We start from the raw sequence: 23,263 nt of genomic DNA on the forward strand, positions 1-23,263 counted from the left end.
CAGTTGTCAGAAACTCATACATATGCTGAAAAATTTTGTAGTAGCATTTGACTACATGGAAGAGGATATGATGAAGAAAATAAGTGAAAGTCTGATTTGTCCTAGATTGGAATATGCATTAGTGGTATTGTCACCACACCTAAAGAAAGATATATGAAAAATAGTACAAAGAGCATCAACCCAAATGGTCCTGGTCTAAATGACAAAGAATATGAGGAAAGATTGAAAAAACTAGGGCTTCCCACATTGTAAATATAGAGATGACATGATGTCGCAATCTGGTGTTGTTTCTTGATTTACTGTCAATCCAATGCCAGTGTGCCTATATTCCCTTTTATATCAGTTAATTCCTTCTTTCTCATGAGTGAAATATAGGCAAAGTGCAAAATGTATAACTACCGTTACCTACAAATAATACAAATAAACTTGTGATAATATTACAGGGGTTGAGAACAAGGGCATGAAAGAGAGAACTAGCATGCAACCCTCTTCATATGTGTGGCACTTGCATGTGCCAAGAGCATAGAGGCCAAAAAGCCTAAATCTATAAGCCTAGTTTATTTTCCTATTTACCTGCCTTCACACATTTGTCTTGCATCTTTATTTTGTGTGAGGAAGCTTTACAAATTATCATTCGTTACTTGTCTAAATTCTGCATGAAATTATTCTCGTGTATATTGATTGCACTACTTCTCTGTGGCATCTTTGTTCCCAGCCTCTGACCCTGGGTCATGTAGAGACCAATTCTTGTGTTCCTCTGACACAGCTTCATGTCATTTTCTCCTTGGGAGGTTCTGTGGCTAAATTAGGGCGCTGTTACTTGTGACGGAGATCAAGATAATAGTGATTAGAATCCTGCTTGGGGTGAGATTAACTAAGGGCATAGTTAATTAAATTCCATGCTACAAAGTCCACTATTACCTATAGAGCATTAATGGACTATGTAGTGGTAGATAGGAGTATAATAAGAAGAGTTAACCTCTTCACTCTGGGGCACATCGCACGTCTGGCAGCATTAGCTGCCAGACGTGCGATGTTGCGTCATAATAATCACATTATAAAAAATAAAGTCAGTGCTCAAACGTTTGTTCTCTTTCACCCGTGTATTTTGATAACCATAGAAAATATGATGAAGCCAGTTTAGAGAGAATGGAAGTTACTTAGGTACATACATACATATACCAAGGCTTTTTCCCCCTTCCAAGGGAGGTAGCCAAAAAGGGATAGGCATAAAAACACTCCCACCCATTTCATCCCTAAATACACTCCACACCCCTCCCACCCTTCCTCTCATCTGAGCACCTCCTGGATGACGGGTCATCCCTGCACCCTGCCCACCGCCCTGGGTCAGAAGCAGTGTCGCAAGACACAGTACATCCACAGCGAGGCCGCTTCATTTAATCGGCGACCCCCCCTCTCCGTCCCCCTTTGCATATAAGGCGAGGACGGGGAGAAATCCCTTCGGGCTGCGTCAAAATTTACTCACACATACTACCCCACCCCCCACTTCCCCGCCCATTCCTCCTCATGCAGTCACAACATCATCCATATACAACCATTCTCCACTCACCTCTGTCTTCCGTCCTCTCCCTTCCTTCCTCAACAGACATTCCCCTCTTCCCCAAAGCCCCCTTCACCCCATCCATCCACCTCATCCTAGAACGTCCCCTCATGTTCACTCCCTCCACATCTGCCTTCCATACCTCTTTTACTAGTCTTTCTTCACTCATTCTTTCCATGTGTCCAAACCATCCTAATATTCTTTCATCAACCCTATCTCCCAAATCCTTTTTCACCCCTGTTCTCCTCACCTCCTCATTTCTCACTCTATCCAGCCTAGTAACCCCCACCATACTTCTCAGACACCTCATCTCAAACACATTCAAACTCCTTCTCTCTTCTTCTCTTATGTTCCACGTTTCTGCCCCATACAGTGCTGTTGGCACAATCACTCCTTCATACAGTCTCCTCTTCGCATCCATTCCCAAATGTCTATTCCTCATTACACTCTTTAATCCACCAAGGCATTTACTCGCTTCTCTCAATCTACATTCTACCTCCACCTTCACTCCACCTTTTCCTGCTACACTTGCACCCAAGTATCTAAAACTATCCACTTCCTCCAGTCGCTCTCCCTTAATGTTCACTTCCAGTCTACTGGCACTTTCACCCCTTGTACATCTCATCACCTTACTTTTACCCACATTTATCTTTAGCTTTCTTCTATCACATACTCTCCCAAACTCTGCCACCAGCTTCCTCAATCCCTCCTCTGACCCTGCCACAAGCGCAGTGTCGTCCGCAAACAACAGCTGGCTCACCTCCCACTTTTCTCCATTTTCTTTAACCATCTCCAATCCCTGACTCACTACCCTAGCATTCACCTCTCGCACCACCCCATCCATGTATAAGTTGAACAGCCAGGGCGACATAACGCATCCTTGACGAAGTCCCACCTTTACTTCAAACCACTCACTCTCTCCATTTCTAATCCTAACACATGCTCTACTACTCTCATAACTCTTGACAGCTCCCAAAAGCTTTCCTCCTATCCCATAAATCTGCATAACCTCCCACAGTGCCTTTCTGTCTACCCTATCATAAGTCTTTTCCAGATCCATGAAAGCCCAAAAAACATCCTTCCCCTTTCCTATAGCTTTCTCACATATCTGTCTTACCACAAAGATCTGATCTACACAACCTCTACCCGTCCTAAATCCACACTGTTCCTCACCAATTACTCCCTCTGTTCCTCTCCTAATCCTCTCAATTAAGATCCTCCCATAAGCCTTCCCTACTACACTCAACAGGCTAATCCCTCTGAAACTACTACATTCACACTTGTCCCCTTTTCCCTTGTAAAGAGGAACTATACAGGCACTACTCCAGTCCTCCGGTACTCTACCCTCTCTCCAGCAAACATTTAATAACCTCACCAACCAGTCCACCATCACTGCACCTCCCTTTTTCAGACATTCTGCATGACATCCATCCAGACCAGGTGCCTTACCTGCTTTCATCATCTTTACAGCTGCCTTCACCTCATCCTTCCTTATTTCTCCTCCATTCTCCTCACTCACTCTCATTTTCTTCGCATTTCCCACTGCAGCTATCTTTCCTTCCCTATCCTCCTTCACATTCAGCAACTCCCTAAAATATTCTGCCCATCTTCCCCTCACTGCCATCTCTTCCATTATCAACTCTCCATCTGTACCTTTTACCTTTTCTTCCCTACTTGATTCGCCTCCTCTTCCTCTCGACTACAATAAATATAATCAAGATGTTGATGTCGGCATCATCGTGTACCCACTTGCTCTTCATGCCGCCTACGTAGGCGTCACCGTATGGAAGTGGTTAAGGATGTACATGTTCTAACGGGAGAGAGTGGGGGAATATCAGATCATTTTTTGGTGGAAGGTAAGTTGAAAGTGGAGGATAGATGGAGAAAGAGGAAAAGGACAAAAGGTAGGGAGGTGCTTAGAGTGAACTCTTTAAATGAAAATGAAAAGGTGAAGGAGTACAAGAAGCTGAGAGAGGAGTGGGAGGGAGTGAAGGATAGAGTAGAGCTAGGAGTGGAGGAGGAATGGGGATGGTTCAAGGAGGGAGTCACAAAGTGTGCAAAGATGGTGTGTGGAACAAGAAGGATGGGAGGAAATAGAAGGAAGGGTAGTGAATGGTGGGATGAGGAAACAAAGAAGGTTGTAGAAGAGAATAAGCGAGCTTTCACAGATTGGTTACAAAATAGGATGAGGGAGTCATATGAGAGGTACAAAGAAAAGAAAAGAGAAGTAAAGCACAAGGTAAAGGAGGCAAAGAGGAGAACAGATGTGAAATTGGGTAAGAGTATGACAGAAAATCTTGAAAGTAATAAAGGAGATGTTTTGGAAAAAAATTAAGAGAGGAAGAGGAGGCAAATCAAGTAGAGAAGAAAAGGTAAAATGTTCAGATGGAGAAATGATGATGGAAGAGAAGGCAGTAAGAGGAAGATGGGCAGATTATTTTATGGAGTTGCTAAATGTGAAGGAGGATAGGGAGGGAACGATAGCTGCAGTGGGAAATGCTACGAAAATGACCGTGATAAGTGAAGGAAATGTTAGAGAAATAAGGAAGGATGAAGTGAAGGGAGTTGTTAAGATGATGAGAGCAGGTAAGGCACCTGGTCTGGATGGATGCCATGCAGAATGTCTGAAAAAAGGAGGTACAGTGATGGAGGACTGGCTGGTGAGGTTATTTAATGTTTGTTGGAGAGAGGGTAGAGTGCCAGAGGACTGGAGGAGTGCCTGTATAGTTCCAATGTACAAGAGAAAAGGGGATAAGTGTGAGTGTAGTAGTTTCAGAGGGATTAGCTTGTTAAGTGTAGTTGGGAAGGCTTATAAGAGGATCTTGATTGAGAGTATTAGGAGAGGAAGAGAGGAAGTAATTGGTGAGGAACAGTGTGGATTTAGGACAGGTAGAGGTTGCGTAGATCAGATTTTTGTGGTAAGACAGATATGTGAGAAAGCTAAAGGAAATGGTAAGGATGTATTTTGGGTTTTTATGGATCTGGAAAAGGCATATGACAAGGTAGACAGGAAGGCACTGTGGGAGGTTATGCAGATATATGGGATAGGAGGAAAGCTTTTAGGAGCTGTCAAGAGTTTTTATGAGAGTAGTAGAGCATGTGTCAAGATTAGAAATGGAGAGAGTGAGTGGTTTGAGGTAAAGGTGGGACTTCATCAGGGATGTATTATGTCGCCCTGGCAGTTCAATTTATAAATGGATGGTGTGGTGCGAGAGGTAAATGCAAGGGTAGTGGGTGAGGGATTGGAGATGGTTAAAAAAAAAATGGAGAAAAGTGGGAGGTGAGCCAGCTGTTGTTTGCAGACAACACTGTGCTTGCAGGATCAGAGGAGGGATTGAGGAAGTTAGTGACAGAGTTTGGGAGAGTGTGTGAAAGAAGAAAGTTGAAGATAAATGTGGGTAAAAGTAAGGTGATGAGATGGACAAGGGGTGAAAGTGGCAGCAGACTGGAAGTGAGCATTAAGGGAGAGTGACTGGAGGAAGTGGATAGTTTTAGATACTTGGGTGTGAATGTGGCAGGAAAGGGTGGAGTGGAGGTGGAGGTAGAATGTAGATTGAGAGAAGCTAGTAAATGCCTTGGGGGATTAAAAATTGTAATGAGAAATAGACATTTGGGAATGGATGCTAGGAGGAGATTGTATTTACCTAATTGTATTTTGCGGGAAGGGGAGCTACGCTCATGGTGTCCCGCCTTTGTATCTCGGTGTCTAGTTTGCTCTTAAACTCATGAATGGTTTTTGCGTACACTATTTCATTGTCCAGTTTCTTCCAAGTGTCTACCACATGTAGAAAACTGTTTTTCCTCAGATCTCTTCTATAGCTATGTTTTTTTATTTTCTTTACATGTCCTCTTGTGCTTCTCTTGTCCCAGTTTAACAAGTCCTCTCTATCGAGTATTTCTGTGCCCTTCATGATTCTGTAGATGGGACAGAAACATGGAACATAAGAGAGAAAGAGAGAAGGAGTTTGAATGTGTTTGAAATGAGGTGTCTGAGAAGTATGATAGGGGTTAATAGGCTGGATAGACTGAGATTTGAGGAGGTGAGGAGGAGAATGGGGATGGTAAGGGAGTTGGGAGATAGGGTGGATGAAAGAGTATTGGGATGGTTTGGACAAATGGAAAGAATGAGTGAAGAAAGACTAGTAAAAGAGGTATGGAAGGCAGATGTGGAGGGTGTGAACATGAGGGGGCAACCTAGGATGAGGTGGATGGATGGAATAAAAAGGGCTTTTGGGAAGAGGGGAATGTCTGTTGAGGAAGGATGGGTGAATGGAAAATGGTTGTGTATAATTGATGTGATGCATGAGGTGGAATGGGTGGGGGGATTGGGGGTGAGGTAGTATGTGAGAAAAATTTCTCTCCCCCCCCCCACGAGGCCCAGTACTTTGATGTAGTGGGGGGGGGGGGTTGCGTGTAGCAAGGACGGGCTGAGCTGTGCCAGCTAGGTGCAACCATACTGGAGAGGTCAGCCCTAAGCCACCAGATGAAAACTGAGTCAAAAGATTTTGTTGACAACCCTAGCTTGTCTTTGACCATGGACTGGAATGCTCATAGGATTTGCCGCCCTCACCCTATGACAGTTGTTTTTGAATGAGGTATTTGGGGTAGTGAATAGATAGGGGATCCCTCACCCTTTTCCTTTGTGAATTCCCCTATCCCTACCCTTCATATTTGCTACCCTACTCTCCTTTTTCACCATCTTTCTCTAATACTTGTTAAGGAAGGTTCTGGTATCTTGGTGCCTCCCAAGCTACATGTCTGGACCCAGTTCAAGTGGGAATGTATACCGCGAGGTCACTACTCCCTGTGAGGGCCGAAAGCTCACCGACTGGGGAATGCATGTTTGCGAGGTAGGTACTAGGCTGCCAACTTCCTTTCTCCCTATCCAGTACACATGCAGAGTGACTACGCCGGACCCATCCTAAATGGGACAAAACAAAAGAGGACAAACTTCCGGGTTGATAAAGTCTCTAATTCACCCCCGAGGCCCTGCATGTGTAAATAGTTGTTTCTGGAACTTCCAGACTCTGCAGAGACTTTTCTTCTATTGGTTGAGGGATCAGGCAACTGCAGTATCTTCTATGAATTGATCTTTCTTTCTTAATATATGGTGCGGCCCTATCATGGTGGCTGTTCAAACTGTACATTCTAAAGCTCCACCACTACCTGATCCTCCTCCTAAACCTCCCGATCCTTCTCCTAATATTGCCAATGCTAATGTTGACAATATTGACTCGGCAAAAGTAAAACCCCCAGTTGGTGACTTCGGCTTAAAGAAAGACTTCGGTAAAAATACTAAGATTTCATTGACAGATAATTCTGTAGCCCAGAAACTTACAATTGGAATGGATTCTGAAGTGACGAAAACATCTTAAGATACTCAGAAACCTATAAATAGCTCACATATTGCCCCTAATAGTCATAGTCTTACATTTAAAATATGTCTCTCTTGATAAGAGTTATATTGACTTACATGAAGAGTTCTGTAAATTTGGACCAATTAAAGAGATCAGGGTTAAACTGACTGACAACTTTAAAGCTTGGCTAGTCTGGAACTCATTTCTTTCTAATCAAGATGCTGCAGCTGGCTGCTTGGATTATGATAATTCCAAAGAAAATGAATCTTCGGCCCAACTTGTTGCTAGAGTGCCACCTAACCTGGATATCTTTTATTCAGAAAACCCAGTAGAGGAAAGGAAGGAAAGTGTGCAGAGGCCTCCCAATCCAGCTAAGTGGCTTATTATCACTCTTGCAAAGGAACATGCTAACTTCTTCAAGTTTAGAAGATTCTTGAAGAGTCACCTTGGCTCTGGTAATTTGACTAACTCGCAGGTATCACGATTTGGAAGAAATTCCTTCTTAATTCATGTAAGGTCTTATGAACAAGCTGCCATGGTGCTTAACTTGAGACAGAAATCAGACATTAAAGAAGTTAAACTCCACTATACCTTTAGTTATGCCAAAGGGATAATTTTTAATAGAGATCTCCATGACTTTGAGGAAGAAGAAATATTAGAAATGTGCCCAACAAATGTTTGGAAGGTTTTTAAAATCCCTCGTTCTTCTATGATTATCCTAAGTTTTTGTGGTGAAGATCTACCTCATTATGTAGAGATAGAAAAAGAGATTGTTTATGTGAAGCAGTTTAAGCCCCGTCCCCTTCAGTGCTTTAACCACTTCCATACGGTGACGCCTACGTAGGCTTCATGAGGAGCAAGTGGGTACGCGATGATGCCGACGTTGGCGTCTTGATTATATTGTAGTCGTACCTACATAACCTCCATTCTCTCTAAACTTGCTTCATCATATTTTCTATGATTATCAAAATTCACGGGTGAAAGAGAATGAACGATTGAGCACTGACTTTATTTTTTATAATGCGATTATTATGACGCAACATGGCACGTCGGGCAGCTAATGCTGCCAGACGTGCGATGTGCCCCAGAGTGAAGAGGTTAATTGCTATGGTTTTGGCCATCTTTCCCGCAGATGTGCAAGGGACAAACTGTTTGATATGTGCTCAGCCTGAACATGGGGACTGTTCCCACCCAACAGTTTGTATAAATTGTAAAGAAGAGCATAATGCCAGGGATAAGAACTGTGTAATTTATAAGACTACTAATTCCAAAAGATACAATGATGTTAAAACAAATGGTAAAGTGGATCAGCCAATTATAGAACCCAATAGAAATAAAAATGCCAATATGAATTCTTCTGTTAACACTAAACCCAAGCCTCAGTGTAAAAGTGTTACTATCAAATCTAATCGTCTTCCTTCTTCTCAACTTGGAATTTCTAGTACTTCTCAATCCTTCTCTGCGGAGGTTTCCTCACCCCTTGTTGAAGGGGTGTCCCCTGCCCCATCTGGAGGGGCACCTAAGGTTTCTATTGTTGAAACCTCACAGGCCTCTTCCAATGAAGCCTCCTCTCAGGCAATCTCTCTTCCAGACTTGGGGGACTCCCTAGTAGAGGGATTGGTGACGAGTGTGCCTCACTCAGTAGAGGTGCACAGAAGCAATGAGGATCAACCAACTCTGGAATCTAATAGAAAACAAATACAAATACGAATTCTGCTGTTAATCGTTCTTCTCCACAACTTGGAAATTCTAGTACAGTACTTCTCAACACTCCTCTGCAGAAGTTCTCTCATCCCTTGTTGTGGGAATGTCTTCTGCCCCATCTGGAGGGGCACGTAAAGTCCCCATTGCTGAAACCTCACAGGGTTCCTTCAATAAAGCCTCCTCTCAATCAATCAACCTTCCAAACTTGGGGGGGCTCCCCAATAAAGGGATCACTGACTGGTGTGCCTCACTCAGTTGAGGTGCACAGAAGCAAAGCTATGGAGTCTGAAGCTGTGCGCAGTAAAAGACTCCACAGTCCACCCTCATCTCCATCTTCTTCCCCATATTGTGATATGCAATCTAAGAAAGGAGCTAATAATTCAGACTCTACATCAACATCTGTCGGACCATTGTCAGAGAGGAGGAAACCACCCGCGAAAGCCAAGAAAGTAGAAAAAAAAAACCATCTTGTAGACCCTCTCTCTCCCAAACTTCTCTTCCCAGACCAGTAGACCCAAAAAAGAAAAAGAAAACAGTATTATGTCTACAATTCAATGGAATATTCAAGGTTTTAATTCTCATTGAGAGTAGGTTCAGATTCTCTTTAAAGAACATGATGTGTCTGCTATTTGTCTCCAAGAAACAATGCTTGGTGATTTATCCCCTAATGTGCCTCCCCTGGAGCCGCTCTATTATGCAGGGGAGTGACCCCAGGCTCTTGCCTCCACATGGAGGGTATGGGGACGGCCAATGTCAGTAGCATACTGGGGACCAACTACCCATGACTTTCAGTACGACATAGCCTCGACCGTTGCTGAATAGGCTTTTATACCTACATTTCTTACCCACCCATTATCTTCTCTTCCCCTCGCCCAACTTTCTACCCCTTTTATTGTATCATGATTGACCCTCCTGATGACATGGCCAAATTTTGAAACCTCCCAGTAACAACTTTCATGTACAATCATTATAAGTCAAACTTTTCATTCATAATCACAAAAAAAAAAAAAAAAAAAAGTCCTATGGCGATGGGAGCCTCTAGTCACGAACCACACATAAGGCGGTGTGGGCAAGATAGTCGTTCTGTGATGGGATGGAGGCAACATCACAGCTCGGCAGCTACCCACATGACTGAGCAGCCCTGTTCAGGATCCACTCTGCTCACCCCACATGGGGAGGGGGCTAGAAAAGGTGCCCTAAAAATAGTTTGCCTCACATCCACCTGACTGGGGAACCACCCCCAGTAAAGTCACCCTCATTGCGGTCAAGATGCAGAAAAATCCCAAGCTCAGGCTCGAAAAAAGACTCTTCTTTGACACCACCAAATACTGATAGTAATATAAAACAGTTGAAAGTAGTGCACATAGAAGATATTCCAGTACAATGTAAGTGTGATGATATATCTACTCCACTGAGCAAATTTGGAATTATAGTAGAAATTGGCATGGAATTTCTTGACATTGAGAAAAAATGGGTATGTAAACAGGCCATGTTTGTGGTTTTAATTTAAACTGAAGTTTTAAAACAGTTGTTTAGGTCCCCTGGCAAAGCAATTGCTTTATTGTGCTTCACAACATCCAACTCAGGGCAATTAGTAGAATCTAATTGATGCTTGTATTTCTTTCTTAATTCTATTTCTTCTTGAACTGAACAGATTGATGAAATTGGTAATTCCACCTCCTCACTACTCTCATTTAAAATCTTGATGGGTTTAGTACACACCTGAAAACATCCTATTTGTGTACCTTTCCCTAAAACTATATCTTTGTTTAAAGTATTAATAATTAATATTTCTACTATGTTCTTATTTGACTTATAAATCCCTGAGTCCAATTTCAAACCTTTTAATCTAATTGATTCTGGGAGGGTTAAAATTTCAGAGTCTACAGTGACTCCTTTCAACCGCACGCTCTTTAATCTATACATACAGTGGAGTACCGCAAGGATCTGTACTGGCACCAATAATGTTTGCTATCTATATGAATGACATGGACGAGGACGTGAACTGCTACATGAGCTTCTTTGCTGATGACGCCAAACTGTTAAGGAAAGTAGAAACTGATAAGGACTGTGAAGCACTGCAAGAAGACCTAAATAGGGTATGGAACTGGAGTCAGAAATGGAAAGTGGACTTTAATACTAAGAAGTGTAGCATAATGGAGTTTGGAAAAAGCAAAAACAGAATATCAGGAAAATATACAATTGGAACCAAGGAAGTAAAGAAAGTAGGATCCGAAAAAGATTTGGGTGTAATTATCACAAACGACTTGTCCTATGATATACAGATTAACAAAATTGTCAGGGAGACCTACAACTTGCTAAGATCAATAAAAGTGGCATTTACATACTTGGATGAAGACATGATAAAAAAAATATTGGTTACATTGATAAGGCCTAGATTAGAGTATGCGGCGACATTGTGGTCCCCCAGTACCAAAAAGAATATAAAAAAAATAGAAAGAATCCAAAGAGCAGCTACAAAAATGGCACCTGCACTTGCAAACCTATCATACGAGGAGAGATTGGCTAAACTGGAGCTACCGACACTGGAGCAAAGAAGAGAGAGTGGTGACCTATTGACCATCTACAGAATCATGAAAGGCACAGAGATACTTGATAGAGAGAACTTACTTAACTGGGACAAAAGAAACACAAGAGGACATGGAAAGAAAATAAAAAAACATAGCTATAGAAGAGAACTGAAGAAAAACAGTTTTCCACATAGAGTTTTGGACACTTGGAACAAACTGGATAATGAAATGGTATGCGCAAAAACCATTCATGAGTTTAAAAACAAACTAGACACTGCGAGATACAATGGCGGGACATCACGAGCATAGCTCCCCTTCCCGCAAAATACAACTAGTTAAATACAACTAGGTAAATTACATGACTTACCCACACCAGACACCTCAGAAATACAAATCTCTTCCTACGCAGATGACATAACAATCACATGCACACATTGTAACACAGACAAAGCTTCAGAAATAATCCATCCATACCTTGATACATCACAGACTCAAAATAGCTCCAACCAAATCTACAGCAACACTTCTCACCAACTGGACAAAAGAACACAAATACATACCTCATCTCTACATCAACAACACTCTAATACCACACACAAACACACCGAAAATTCTTGGTGTGACATACGATACATCCATGTCTTTCAAACAACACATCACAAACATAAAAAACAAATGCACACCTAGACTTAACGCACTTAAGTCAATCACTGGAACAACATTTGGACAAAACAAAGAAACTAATACAATAATATACAAATAATGCATACGCTCAGTGATGAATTATGCGAGTCCTGCATGGGCTCCTAATCTCAGTGAGACACACCACAGCACCCTTCAAATCATACAAAACAAAGCCCTAAAAACAATTACAGGCTGCACAAATACAACACCTACAGACCATTTACACCATGAAACAAAAGTCCTCAAAGTCAAGGACCATCTCAACATGAGAGGCACACAAACACTTGCCGCAGCCACCACAAACACATCACACCCGCTACACTACATAGCAGAACACCCACACACACCAAGAAACATTAAAACAACACCCAAAGACCTGTATCACACACAGATACTCTCTTCTCTTCCTCCACAACCACCAAATACCAGCCTCCGGAAACATATTCATAATCATATCACTCACCGCTCCATTAACACACTGAAAGACAACACACTGCTGCATGCCAGACCCCCTGATATCCACCCTTCTGAATCCTCTCTCCCACGAAAGGACAGAGTCCACCTGGCCAGACTGCAGTGCGGCCACCACCCAGCACTTCTAAGCTACCAAAAGAGGCTGGATGACCGCATTGTGAACAGCTGCCCAGAATGTAACACTTCACCCCATACCATACAACACATAATGGAAGACTGCATTATACACAATCATGCACGCAAACAACACAACATACACTCTATAAAGGATTTGTGGGAAAACCCAGTTTCGGCTGTAGCATTCCATGGGGAGATGGGACTGCTCGGACAGACAGTCTAGGGAGTGACAACAACAATAACAACAACTGCACATCTACCCTATTAATTGCTCTGGAGTGAAATAATGTCCACTTTATTACGCCACCATCCACAATTTGCAAGGCTTCATTTGTAGTTGAGGAATTAGTAATTTCTGGGATTTCTTGGACATCTGAATTGGGTTCGCTATATTAGGCTTTACTTTCTGTTGGTCTGGACTGCTCAGCCTCGTTATCTAAGGTAAAATTGTTATCTTTCTTATCTATGTCTAGGGATTTATTGATTCCTGTCACTGGTTGATTTAAAAATGGGATTAACTGTGATTTCACTAAGATCCCTAAATCAGCTGGACATATCACCATGTTCTCTTTTCTCATAGTTGCAAATCCTATCAATAAATCTGGAAAAATAGATTCTTCTACAACTATCACTGGAATGTGCAAATGTTCATTTGTATATAAAATAACTTCTAATTCAACCTTACCTAATGTTTTTAACTAATTTCCAGTTACTCCTTGCAATGAGTAATGGATTGGTTCCAAGATTTTCACTCCTGGTTTTAACTGGTTTAAAACTGTACTTGTTATAACATTGACTACAGATCCTGTATCAATAAATATTTGAATAGGCTGTTATATCGCTGCCACTAACACTTAGTCACTTGTGTTATTCATCCGTAGGCCCCATGCCTCCTCCCTCTCTTAAGTATGTTTCCACCAAATCTTCTATAATCAGTTATTAAAGTTTCTTGATGGGTTGAATTAAAATGGAGATATAGTTTTCTTATCTTCTTTTCTTCTAAGTAGTACACTTGGTTCTTCAAGCTACACTAAGGGACTCCCACCCAGGATCCCTGTTCATCCCACCAAGCCACCTCTGCTCCGACGTCACTATTAAATTCAACCAGTATCTTTTTACTTTTCAAATAAGTACCACCCTTTAAGGGCATGACTTTACCTCCATGCACCAATAATTTTTCTCCACCTTATTCTTCAATCAGAAAGACTGTTATACTGTCTCAAGCGATATTGTTTATGCAAGCAGTTTGTCGTAGCAGAACGACTTCATGTTTACATTTTGTAACGTCAGTGCCTACAATGTTTAGAACATAAGACGGTAACTCTGCAACTTGCAGTCGGCCATTGTATCATAACAACCAAATACAATTTACATATCGTTTCACCTACCCCTCGATCTACCCAAATGTCTACCTCCATCCACCGGCCTCTTACACCTGTCATCCAGGAAGTGTCAAGATGAGAGGGAGGGTAGAGGGTGGAGGGGAGTGGAGTGTATTGGGGATGGAATGGGTGGGAATAGTTTTTATGCCTTTGTGTATTGGCTACCTCCCTTGAAATGGGGAAAAAACATTTGGTATATATATGTATGCATGTACAAAGTCCACTATAGGGGACACCGTCCTAGCCTCTCAATAGGGGGGAGTTTGTGATGTTAAACCAAATCATCAAAGTTCTTCTATAGTCCTACATCTTACCATATATTTGTAATATCTTAAGCTAATTGTGACTAATTCCATGTGAAATATATGATGGCCCACGAAACATTGAGCATGAACATTACATCGTATATTTCATAAATATGTTTCATAACATAGTTTGTAGATATGCAGATGAACTGAATATTACATAACAATTTACATAATAATTTATATAATACATTATGTGATACATCATTACATAATACATTGCACATCATGTGACACATGATAATGACGTTCAGATCAGAGGAAAATATTGGAGAAAATAAACAGAAGATTTGCTGGGGTGGGATGAAAAAACAAAAGGTTATAGTAAAAAAAAATATGAAAAAGCAAACTTGTTTGAAAAATGTTAGGAAGTATAGCTTTCCATATAGATGTATAGACTTATGGAACAAGTTGAATAAAGATTTAAATCAGGCTATCAAAATAAGCAAATTTAAGGAAAAATTTAATGAGTGGAGGGAAAGAAATACAACTAGGTAAAAACTAGGTAAAAACACACACCTATGCACGCACCTTTTCTCAATGGTCAAAGGGACATTGGCTTGTACTACTAGTGAAAGCTGCCAGGGACCATGGTTCAAACTCAAGACTTAGAACTTGAAGTGCTAACCACTGCATCAACAAGTTGGCTCACTGACACCGGGCTAATCAACAGTAACAATATCTTCAATAACTGCAGTACTTCTGGGGAAGTAATGTTCAGTTTTCTCATGGTTAAGTTGGGAGTGAAAGGGATTTGTAACATGGGGGTGAAGGGAATGAAGGTTTTCTCTTCCCTTTATAGCTACCTTGCTTAATAGGAAATAGTGTAGAAATTGAAAATGGTTATTTATTATCATGTGTTATATAGCTGTGCTTTGGTGATTTTCAGAATTAAGAAGATCACCTAGTTGTCCACGTCTTATGGGATTCACTTCTCTTTTATCGATGGGACCCTCTCAAACTGGAGTAGGGCCAGCACCTGTTACAGATCTTCCATCTCCTTTGGCAGGCATGGTAGCATCAAGGAAGAAAGTGTTTGAGACAGCAATGTGAGTCAAGGTATAACTGAAAAATGTAAGAAAGAAAAAAAAAATGAATACTCTGTGTTCACCAGAAGCAACAAAATAATAGAAAAAAAATGCTGTGGAGAATGTAAACATGAAGCAAAGGAGGAAAAGAGAAGTCACAAAGGGAAATGGGTGTGGAGATCCATGTGGTGATATGAAATATAAATGTAATGAAACAAGTTTAAAAATGTCTTTCAGAATGGTCTTGGTTTATTATGGCAGCTTCTGTTCTGACAGGATAATGGTATACTATGCAAAAATTACCTTTGGGCCCAAGAAGCTGCATGTGGAGCTTAATCATAACGGCAGTGCAAATGTTATGTGGGACCTATCAGAAGTAGGTGCTGTCTTGAAGGAGAGTGTAAATTCCTCGAGGGAAAAGTGGGCATGTACCTCCTTTTCAAGATTGTCTGCAGTCCAAGCTTCTAGATCTCATTGTGGCTCAAAATGGCACAGAAACCTTCCTTTAGAAGTCCTTAGGTCAAACATAGGGGAATAAAATCCTCATCACAAAGGTTATAGCATTCTCCTTGTAATAATTTCTTGTTACAAAGGCTGCACATCCTGAGTCCCTGTCAGTGTGAAAGGAATAGAATAAAATGATGCCAGCAGGAACATATTTTGTAAAAGGACAGTGAAGTGCAAGATTCTTGTATATTTCCACATGTTCAGCAGAAAATAATTATTGCCAAATTTATAACATCATGGAGGTAATGCCAAATAAGTAAATATCATAGGCACAAAACACCCTAGTAATAATGAATTTAACCTAAATTATAGAAAAGTGGCTTTGTATATAGTCATCTGTAAAATCATGAAATAGTATTGAACAGAGAAGTGTTTAGAATTTCTGCATTACATTATGCAGCTCAGAGTAATTAGAGCTGGGCAGTGAATTTTTAGTATCTAGTTTGTCATTTTTACTTCAGAAGAAAAAAATTTATATATATATATATATATATATATATATATATATATATATATATATATATATATATATATGTATATATAATATGTATATGTATATAGATATACATACTCATACAAAAACACACATACACTATACATGATTTTAAGAATAGACTGGGTGTGGAGAGATACAAAAATGGGTCGCTATGAGCATAGCTCTAGTCCTGTAAAATACAACTAGGTAAATACATATATATAATGAAGGAAAGATGACAAAATGAGTGATAGGGTGGTGACATAAACACCGAGAATTGTTAGAGTTTTTATTCACTAACGTTTCGCTCTTAACAGAACTTTTTCAGTGTGCATACGTGGACAGAAATTCAACATATAACCCGCATGCTTGATGCCACATTTCTTTCCTAACCTACCCCATTCCTCCCTCTCGCCTCCTTGAACTCCCAGAGTACCAACCAACTGGACATCTTGGATAATTTAATAAGACCATCCTGATGATTACAGCAGGGATAGGATGTTATGAATGCTGCCTCAACTATTTTGTTCTTGTCTAACCCATGTTGCAACATTTCTACTCTGTTCCAGTTGGGCAAGTGTCCATACACATTGGTAGTTCACATGGAACAATATATACATTTACACAACTGGAACGGAATAGAAGTTTTGCAACAAGGGTTTGACAAGAGGAGGAAAATAGTCGAGGCAGCATTCATTATATCCCAACCCTGCTGTAACCATTGGGATGGTTTTATTAAATTGTCCAGGAGTTTAAGGGAGCGAGAGGAAGGAATGGGGTAGGTTAGGAAAGGAATGTGGCATTCAACATGCAGGTTATAAATTTGTTAACTTCCCGTTCATGTATGTACACTCTGAAGTTCTGTAAAGAGTGAAACGTCATTGAATAAAAACTTCAACTATTCTTGTTGTTTATCACCACCACCACTCATATATATATATATATATATATATATATATATATATATATATATATATATATATATATATATATATATATATATATATATATATACATACATAACCTTATCCAGCCGAGTAACTCCTATCATACTTCTCAGGCACCTCATCTCAAACACATTCAAACTCCTCTCTTCCTCTATATGTATATACATATATATACATGTATAATATATATACATATATATATACATATATAATGACCTCTCATTAATGGACGTTAATTAGCTGTGTTTGTGGTGTTTTCGCTATGTTTTTGGTGTTTTGGAGTGGTTTTTGGGTGGCATAGTGATTGCATGCACTAAACAACAGCACCAAAAACACAGCGAAAACACCGCAAACACAGCTAATTAACGTCCGTTAATGAGAGGTCTCACTGTATGTATATATATATATATATATATATATATGTATATATATATATTTCTAAACAGAAATGTAGTAGCACATTTGTAAATTACACACAGGAACCCACAGTCGGAGAAAGAATAAACTTCGAATAAAGAAAAATCCTATATTTCGGCTATCAACTGTAGCCCTCTTCAGGAAAGTACATAAGATAGAGAACAGAGGGGACTTATAAACTACAGTAAGAAGAGATGTGGACAGTTGACCTCACTCAGGCGTGGGGCAAACTGGGGTGGCGGGGGAGGGAGGAGGTGAAGAGAGGGGAGGATGTAGTGTCCGCACCAACTTGGCAACTGCTGCGCGTGAGATTATGTCAGGTGTCCACTGCCCTTTAGAAATATTATTATTAGGGCATTCCTCAATTAATGCTGATTCGACTATTTTTCTCCTGAAACCGCAGTGGGACTTGAACACTAATCTGGCCTTACCCCAGTCGAAAGAATGATTCTTATTTTTGGCATGAAGAAATACAGCCGAATTTTCTTGCCCATACCTAATTGACCTTTTATGTTCTGCCAATCTAGTGTTCAGGTCTCTCCCGGTTTGACCCAAGTAAACCAAATCACAATCTTTGCAGGGCAAACAATAAACACCAGGTGACTCAACTTCCTTCGGTTTTTGTTGAACGTTCACAATTTGCTTACGCACGGTGTTAGGATAGTGATAGGCAATAGTGAGACGTTCATGAGGAAACAATTTAGTAGAAGAACTGATGGTATTATTAAATGGAATTTTTAAAATGTCCTTAAAGGAGCGGTGAAAACTTGAGGGGATGGAAGTTTTAAAATGGTTGGCCCTAGCAAATTGTGAACGTTCAACAAAAACCGAAGGAAGTTGAGTCACCTGGTGTTTATTGTTTGCCCTGCAAAGATTGTGATTTGGTTTACTTGGGTCAAACCGGGAGAGACCTGAACACTAGATTGGCAGAACATAAAAGGTCAATTAGGTATGGGCAAGAAAATTCGGCTGTATTTCTTCATGCCAAAAATAAGAATCATTCTTTCGACTGGGGTAAGGCCAGATTAGTGTTCAAGTGCCACTGCGGTTTCAGGAGAAAAATAGTCGAATCAGCATTAATTGAGGAATGCCCTAATATTAATATTTCTAAAGGGCAGTGGACACCTGACATAATCTCACGCGCAGCGGTTGCCAAGTTGGAGCGGACACTACATCCTCCCCTCTCCTCACCTCCTCCCTCCCCCGCCACCCCAGTTTGCCCCGTGCCTGAGTGAGGTCAACTGTCCACATCTCTTCTTACTGTAGTTTATAAGTCCCCTCTGTTCTCTATCTTATGTACTTTCCTGAAGAGGGCTACAGTTGATAGCCGAAATATAAGATTTTTCTTTATTCGAAGTTTATTCTTTCTCCGACTGTGGGTTCCTGTGTGTAATATATATATATATTATATTTATATTTAGGGAGTTGCTAGATGTGAAGGAGGATTGTGAGGGAAAAATAGTTGCAGTGGGAAGCGCTAAGAAAATGATTGTGATGAGTGAGGAAAATGGAAGAGAAATAAAGAAAGATGAAGTGAAGGCAGTTTTTAAGATGATGAGAGTGGGTAAGGCACCTGGGTTGGATGGATGCCATGCAGAATGTCTGAAAAAAATGAGTTACAGTGATGGTGGACTGGTTGGTGATGTTATTTAATGTTTGTTTAAGAGAGGGTAGAGTGCTGGAAGACTGGAGGAGTGCCTGCACAGTTTCACTTTACAAGGGAAAAGAGGACAAGTTTGAATGTAGTAGTTTCAGAGGGATCAGTTTAAGTGAAGTTGGGAAGGCTTATGGGAGGGTGGTCTTGATTGAGAGGATTAGGAGAACAGAGGGAGTAATTGATGAGGAAGAATGTGTATTTAGGACAGGTAGGGGTTGTGTAGATCAGATTTTTGTGGTAAGACAGATATGTGAGAAAGTTATAGGAAAAAGTAAGGATTTTTTTTAGCTTTTATGAATTTAGAAAAGGCTTATGACAGGGTAGACAGGAAGGCACTGTGGGAGGTATGGCAGATATATGGGATAGGAGGAAAGCTTTTAAGAGCTGTCAAGAGTTTTTACGAGAGTAGTAGTGCATGTGTCAGGATTGGAAATGGAGAGAGTGAGTCGTTTGAGGTAAAAGTGGGACTTTGTCAGGCATGTGTTATGTCGCCCTGGCAGTTCAATTTATACATGGATGGGGTGGTGCGAGAGGTAAATGCAAAGGTAGTGGGTCAGGGATTGGAGATGGTTAAAGAAAATGGAGAAAAGTGGGAGATAAACCAGCTAATGTTTGCTGATGACACTGCTTGTAGCAGAATCAGAGGAGGAATTGAGGAAGTTAGTGACAGAGTTTGGGAGTGTGTGTGAAAGAAGGAAGTTGAAGATAAATGTGGTGATGAGATGTACAAGGTGAGAAAGTGGCAGCAAACTTGTCATATTAAGGGAGAGAGAGTGAAGTGGCAAGAAAGGGAGGTGTGGAGGTGGAGGTAGAATGTAGATTGAGTTAAGAGAGTAAATGCCTTGATGGATTAAAAAGTGTAATGAGGAATAGACATTTGGGAATGGATGCTAAGAGGAGACTGTATGAAGGAGTGATTGTGCCAACAGCACTGTATGGGGCAGAAAAATGGAACATAGGAGAGAAGGAGTTTGAATGTGTTTGAGATGAGATGTCTGAGAATTATGGTAGGGGTTACTAGGCTAGATAGAGTGAAAAATGAGGAGATGAGAACAGGGGGTGGTAACGGAGTTGGGAGATAGGGTTGATGAAAGAATATTGGGATGGTTTGGACACATGAAAAGAATGAGTAAAGAAAGACTAGTAAAAGAGGTATGGAAGGCAAAGGTGGAAGGAGTGAACATGAGGGATTGACCTAGGATGAGAAGGATGGATGGGGTAAAAGGGAAGAACAGAAGACAGGAGTGAATGGAGAATTGTTGTATATGGATGATGATGTGATGCATGATGTGGAATGGTTGGGGGGATGGGGGGTGAGGTAGTATGTGTGAGAAATAATTTGACACAGCTTGATGGGATTTCTCACCATCTCCTTTTCTGCCTGAGAGGATGGAGAGGGGGGTCACTGAATTAATGAAGCGGCCTTGCTGTGGATGTGCTGTGTCTTGTGACACTGCTTCTGACCCAGGGCAGTGGACAAGATACAGGGATGACCCGTCATCCAGAAGGTGCCAATATAAGAGGGAGGATAGAGGGGAGTGGAGTATGATAGGGTTGGAATAGGTGGGAGTGGTTTTTATTTTTTGTTTTTTGGCTACTTCCTTTATAATGGAGAAAAAGCCTTTGGTATATGTATGTATGTGTATATATATATATATATATATATATATATATGTGTGTGTGCATGAGAAATATGAACTCGTGATTCTAAATATGCAGAACAACCATCAAGGAAAATAATAAAATGATGACCAAGCACTTTCATCTATTTAGACATCTTGAGGGTACATACAGTGATGATACAAACATGAGTATTCATACGAAGTGGGAAGCCATGGATGGGAATAGGAAAAGGTTGTGAGGAAGTCTCTTATGGTTAACCTATACCCTTTGAGGCAGCAGATGTATGGGCCACCACTTTTTTAACAATGAAATTATCATGTTTGTACATTCCTTGACTTAAATTTAAGTTGACAAATGTAGCTTTAATCAGACTGGATTCTGTTATATTTCTAGTCAAATTTGACTTATTTCTAACAATTTCTTTGGCACCCTCCCAGTTAATGCAATGGTTAGATTCCCTTGAACAAATAATGCATTAGATATTTGATCATTCCTGACACTATACTGATGTTTTAACCTAACTTTTATTTCTTTTCCAGTGTGACCTGTATAACATTTGTCACAATTCTTACATGAAATTGAATAGATATATCCTTCTTCCTTATCAGGGGAGTTTTTAATTTAAAGGCTTCTTACTGTATTAGAGTTCATAAATGCTACTTGAATGTTGAAAGTCGTAAGAACATGAGGTAATTTGATGAAATTCTCTTGGAAAAGAAGAACAAGTAGTTTTTTTTTTACATTAAAGGTTTTACTGGCATTTTACTTGTATAAAGATTTTTTTTTGCCATTTTACAAGAATTACCAATGAGGTGCATAGGATATTTTAATTTTGAAGCTATGTCATATATTCTTAAGAATTCATCATCCAAAATATCCAGACTACAAATTCTACATCTAAACAGAGTTAGTATAGCCAAAACCTTTTGCAATTTGGAAAAACGTGATGAACCTAGTGATGATATCGGCATTAGCAAAGGTTTAGTGTACAATTCTTTGTCTAATTCTAATCAGCCCACCTGTCCAAAACATTTTCTCAAAGAGTAAAATAATATAAAAAATGACAAAGGTGTATGTTTCTAAAGCAGATATGAATAATAGACTTGTAATATTGAATAAGAATGATTACATTGATAAAATGGAAACTTTATTGAGTGATAACAGCACACACACTAGGTTAAAGAAAAATACTTTAGAGTCAGTCAACATCAATTTCAAATCAAAATTAAAACAACACTTACAATAGCAGGTCACTACGAGCATAGCTCTCTTTCCACAAAATACAACTAGGTAAATACTTAAAAGGTCATGAACATTTAATCAAAGAGTTCTCATATACCTATCTCTTCCATACATGCATGGATTAATCAAAACTCACAAGCCTGATAACTCTGTGAGACCTATCACTTGTTCCATAAGATCCACCAGTTATAAGTTGTTGTTGTTGTTGTCGTTCCCTAGACTGTCTGTCCGAGCAGTCCCGTCTCCCCAAGGAAGGCCACAGCCGAAACTGGGTTTTCCCACAAATCCTTTAACTGGGAGGAGCTACCAGTTATAAGTTGTCTAAGTGGCTTGTGTCCATTTTAAGTCCTCTTCTCTGTTCCATCTGAAGTAGCCACATTAAGAACAATGTAGACTTAGTAAGCTTTACAACCTAAATTTAGATCACTATTTTAAATTAATAAGCTATTATGTTACTTCATTATTTATTCATGTCCCTGTTTTTTATTTATTGGTGTTCCTTGAAGAAGAACTGAAGAAACATGGGTTGCCACAACCTACCACCACTATTATTAATTTGATTAGATTGTGTATTGTTGATTCAAATTTTGTGTTTGATGGGAAATACTTCCAGCAATAATTTGTGAGAAAGCTATAGGAAAAGGTAAGGATATTTTTTTTGGGGGGAGGCTTTTATATCTGGAAAAAGCTTATGACAGGGTAGACAGGAAGGCACTGTGGGAGGTTTTGCAGATATACAGGATAGGAGTAAAGCTTTTAGAAGCTGTCAAGAGTTTTTACGAGAGTAGTAGAGTGTGTGTCAGGATTAGAAATGGAGAGAGTGAGGGGTTCGAAGTAAAGGTGGGACTCCATCAGGGATGTGTTATATCGCCCTGGCTGTTCAACTTATACATGGATGGGGTGGTGCAAGAGGTAAATGCAAGGGTGGTGGGTCAGGGATTAGAGATGGTTAGGAAAAGTGGAGAAAAGTGGGAGATGATCCAGCTGTTGTTTGTGGATGACACTGCGCTTGTAGCAGGATCAGAGGAGAGATTGAGGAAGTTAGTGACAGAGTTTGGGAGACTGTGCGAAAGAAGGAAGTTGAAGATAAATGTGGGTAAAAGTAAGGTGATGAGATGGACAAGGGGTGAAAGTGGCAGCAGATTGGAAGTGAACATTAGAGAGAGAGACTGGAGGAAGTGGATAGTTTTAGATACTTGGGTGTGAATGTGGCAGGAAAGGGAGGACTGGAGGTGGAGGTAGAATGTAGGCT

The 23,263-nt window shown here is 40.3% G+C and overlaps 1 protein-coding gene across 14 annotated transcripts in view; it reads left to right on the top strand.

Annotated features, from left to right (window-relative positions):
* osp (myosin phosphatase Rho interacting protein outspread) overlaps positions 1 to 16,127 on the top strand; it is a 600,580-nt gene extending 584,453 nt beyond the window's left edge. For 13 of the 14 annotated variants that reach the window (XM_076182079.1, XM_076182084.1, XM_076182083.1 and 10 more), the window contains one exon: positions 15,005 to 16,127. In XM_076182079.1, coding sequence (XP_076038194.1) covers positions 15,005 to 15,168 — 164 coding nt within the window. In that variant the 3' untranslated portion in view covers positions 15,169 to 16,127. The remainder of the gene's footprint in view (positions 1 to 15,004) is intronic. The other variant, XM_076182087.1, reaches the window with a different exon arrangement.
* The last annotated feature ends 7,136 nt before the right edge of the window (positions 16,128 to 23,263 follow it).

The sequence above is a fragment of the Oratosquilla oratoria genome, unplaced genomic scaffold (genome assembly GCF_046742065.1).
Source record: "Oratosquilla oratoria isolate Oo_2021 unplaced genomic scaffold, ASM4674206v1 SCAFFOLD50, whole genome shotgun sequence".
Lineage (NCBI taxonomy): Eukaryota > Metazoa > Arthropoda > Malacostraca > Stomatopoda > Squillidae > Oratosquilla > Oratosquilla oratoria.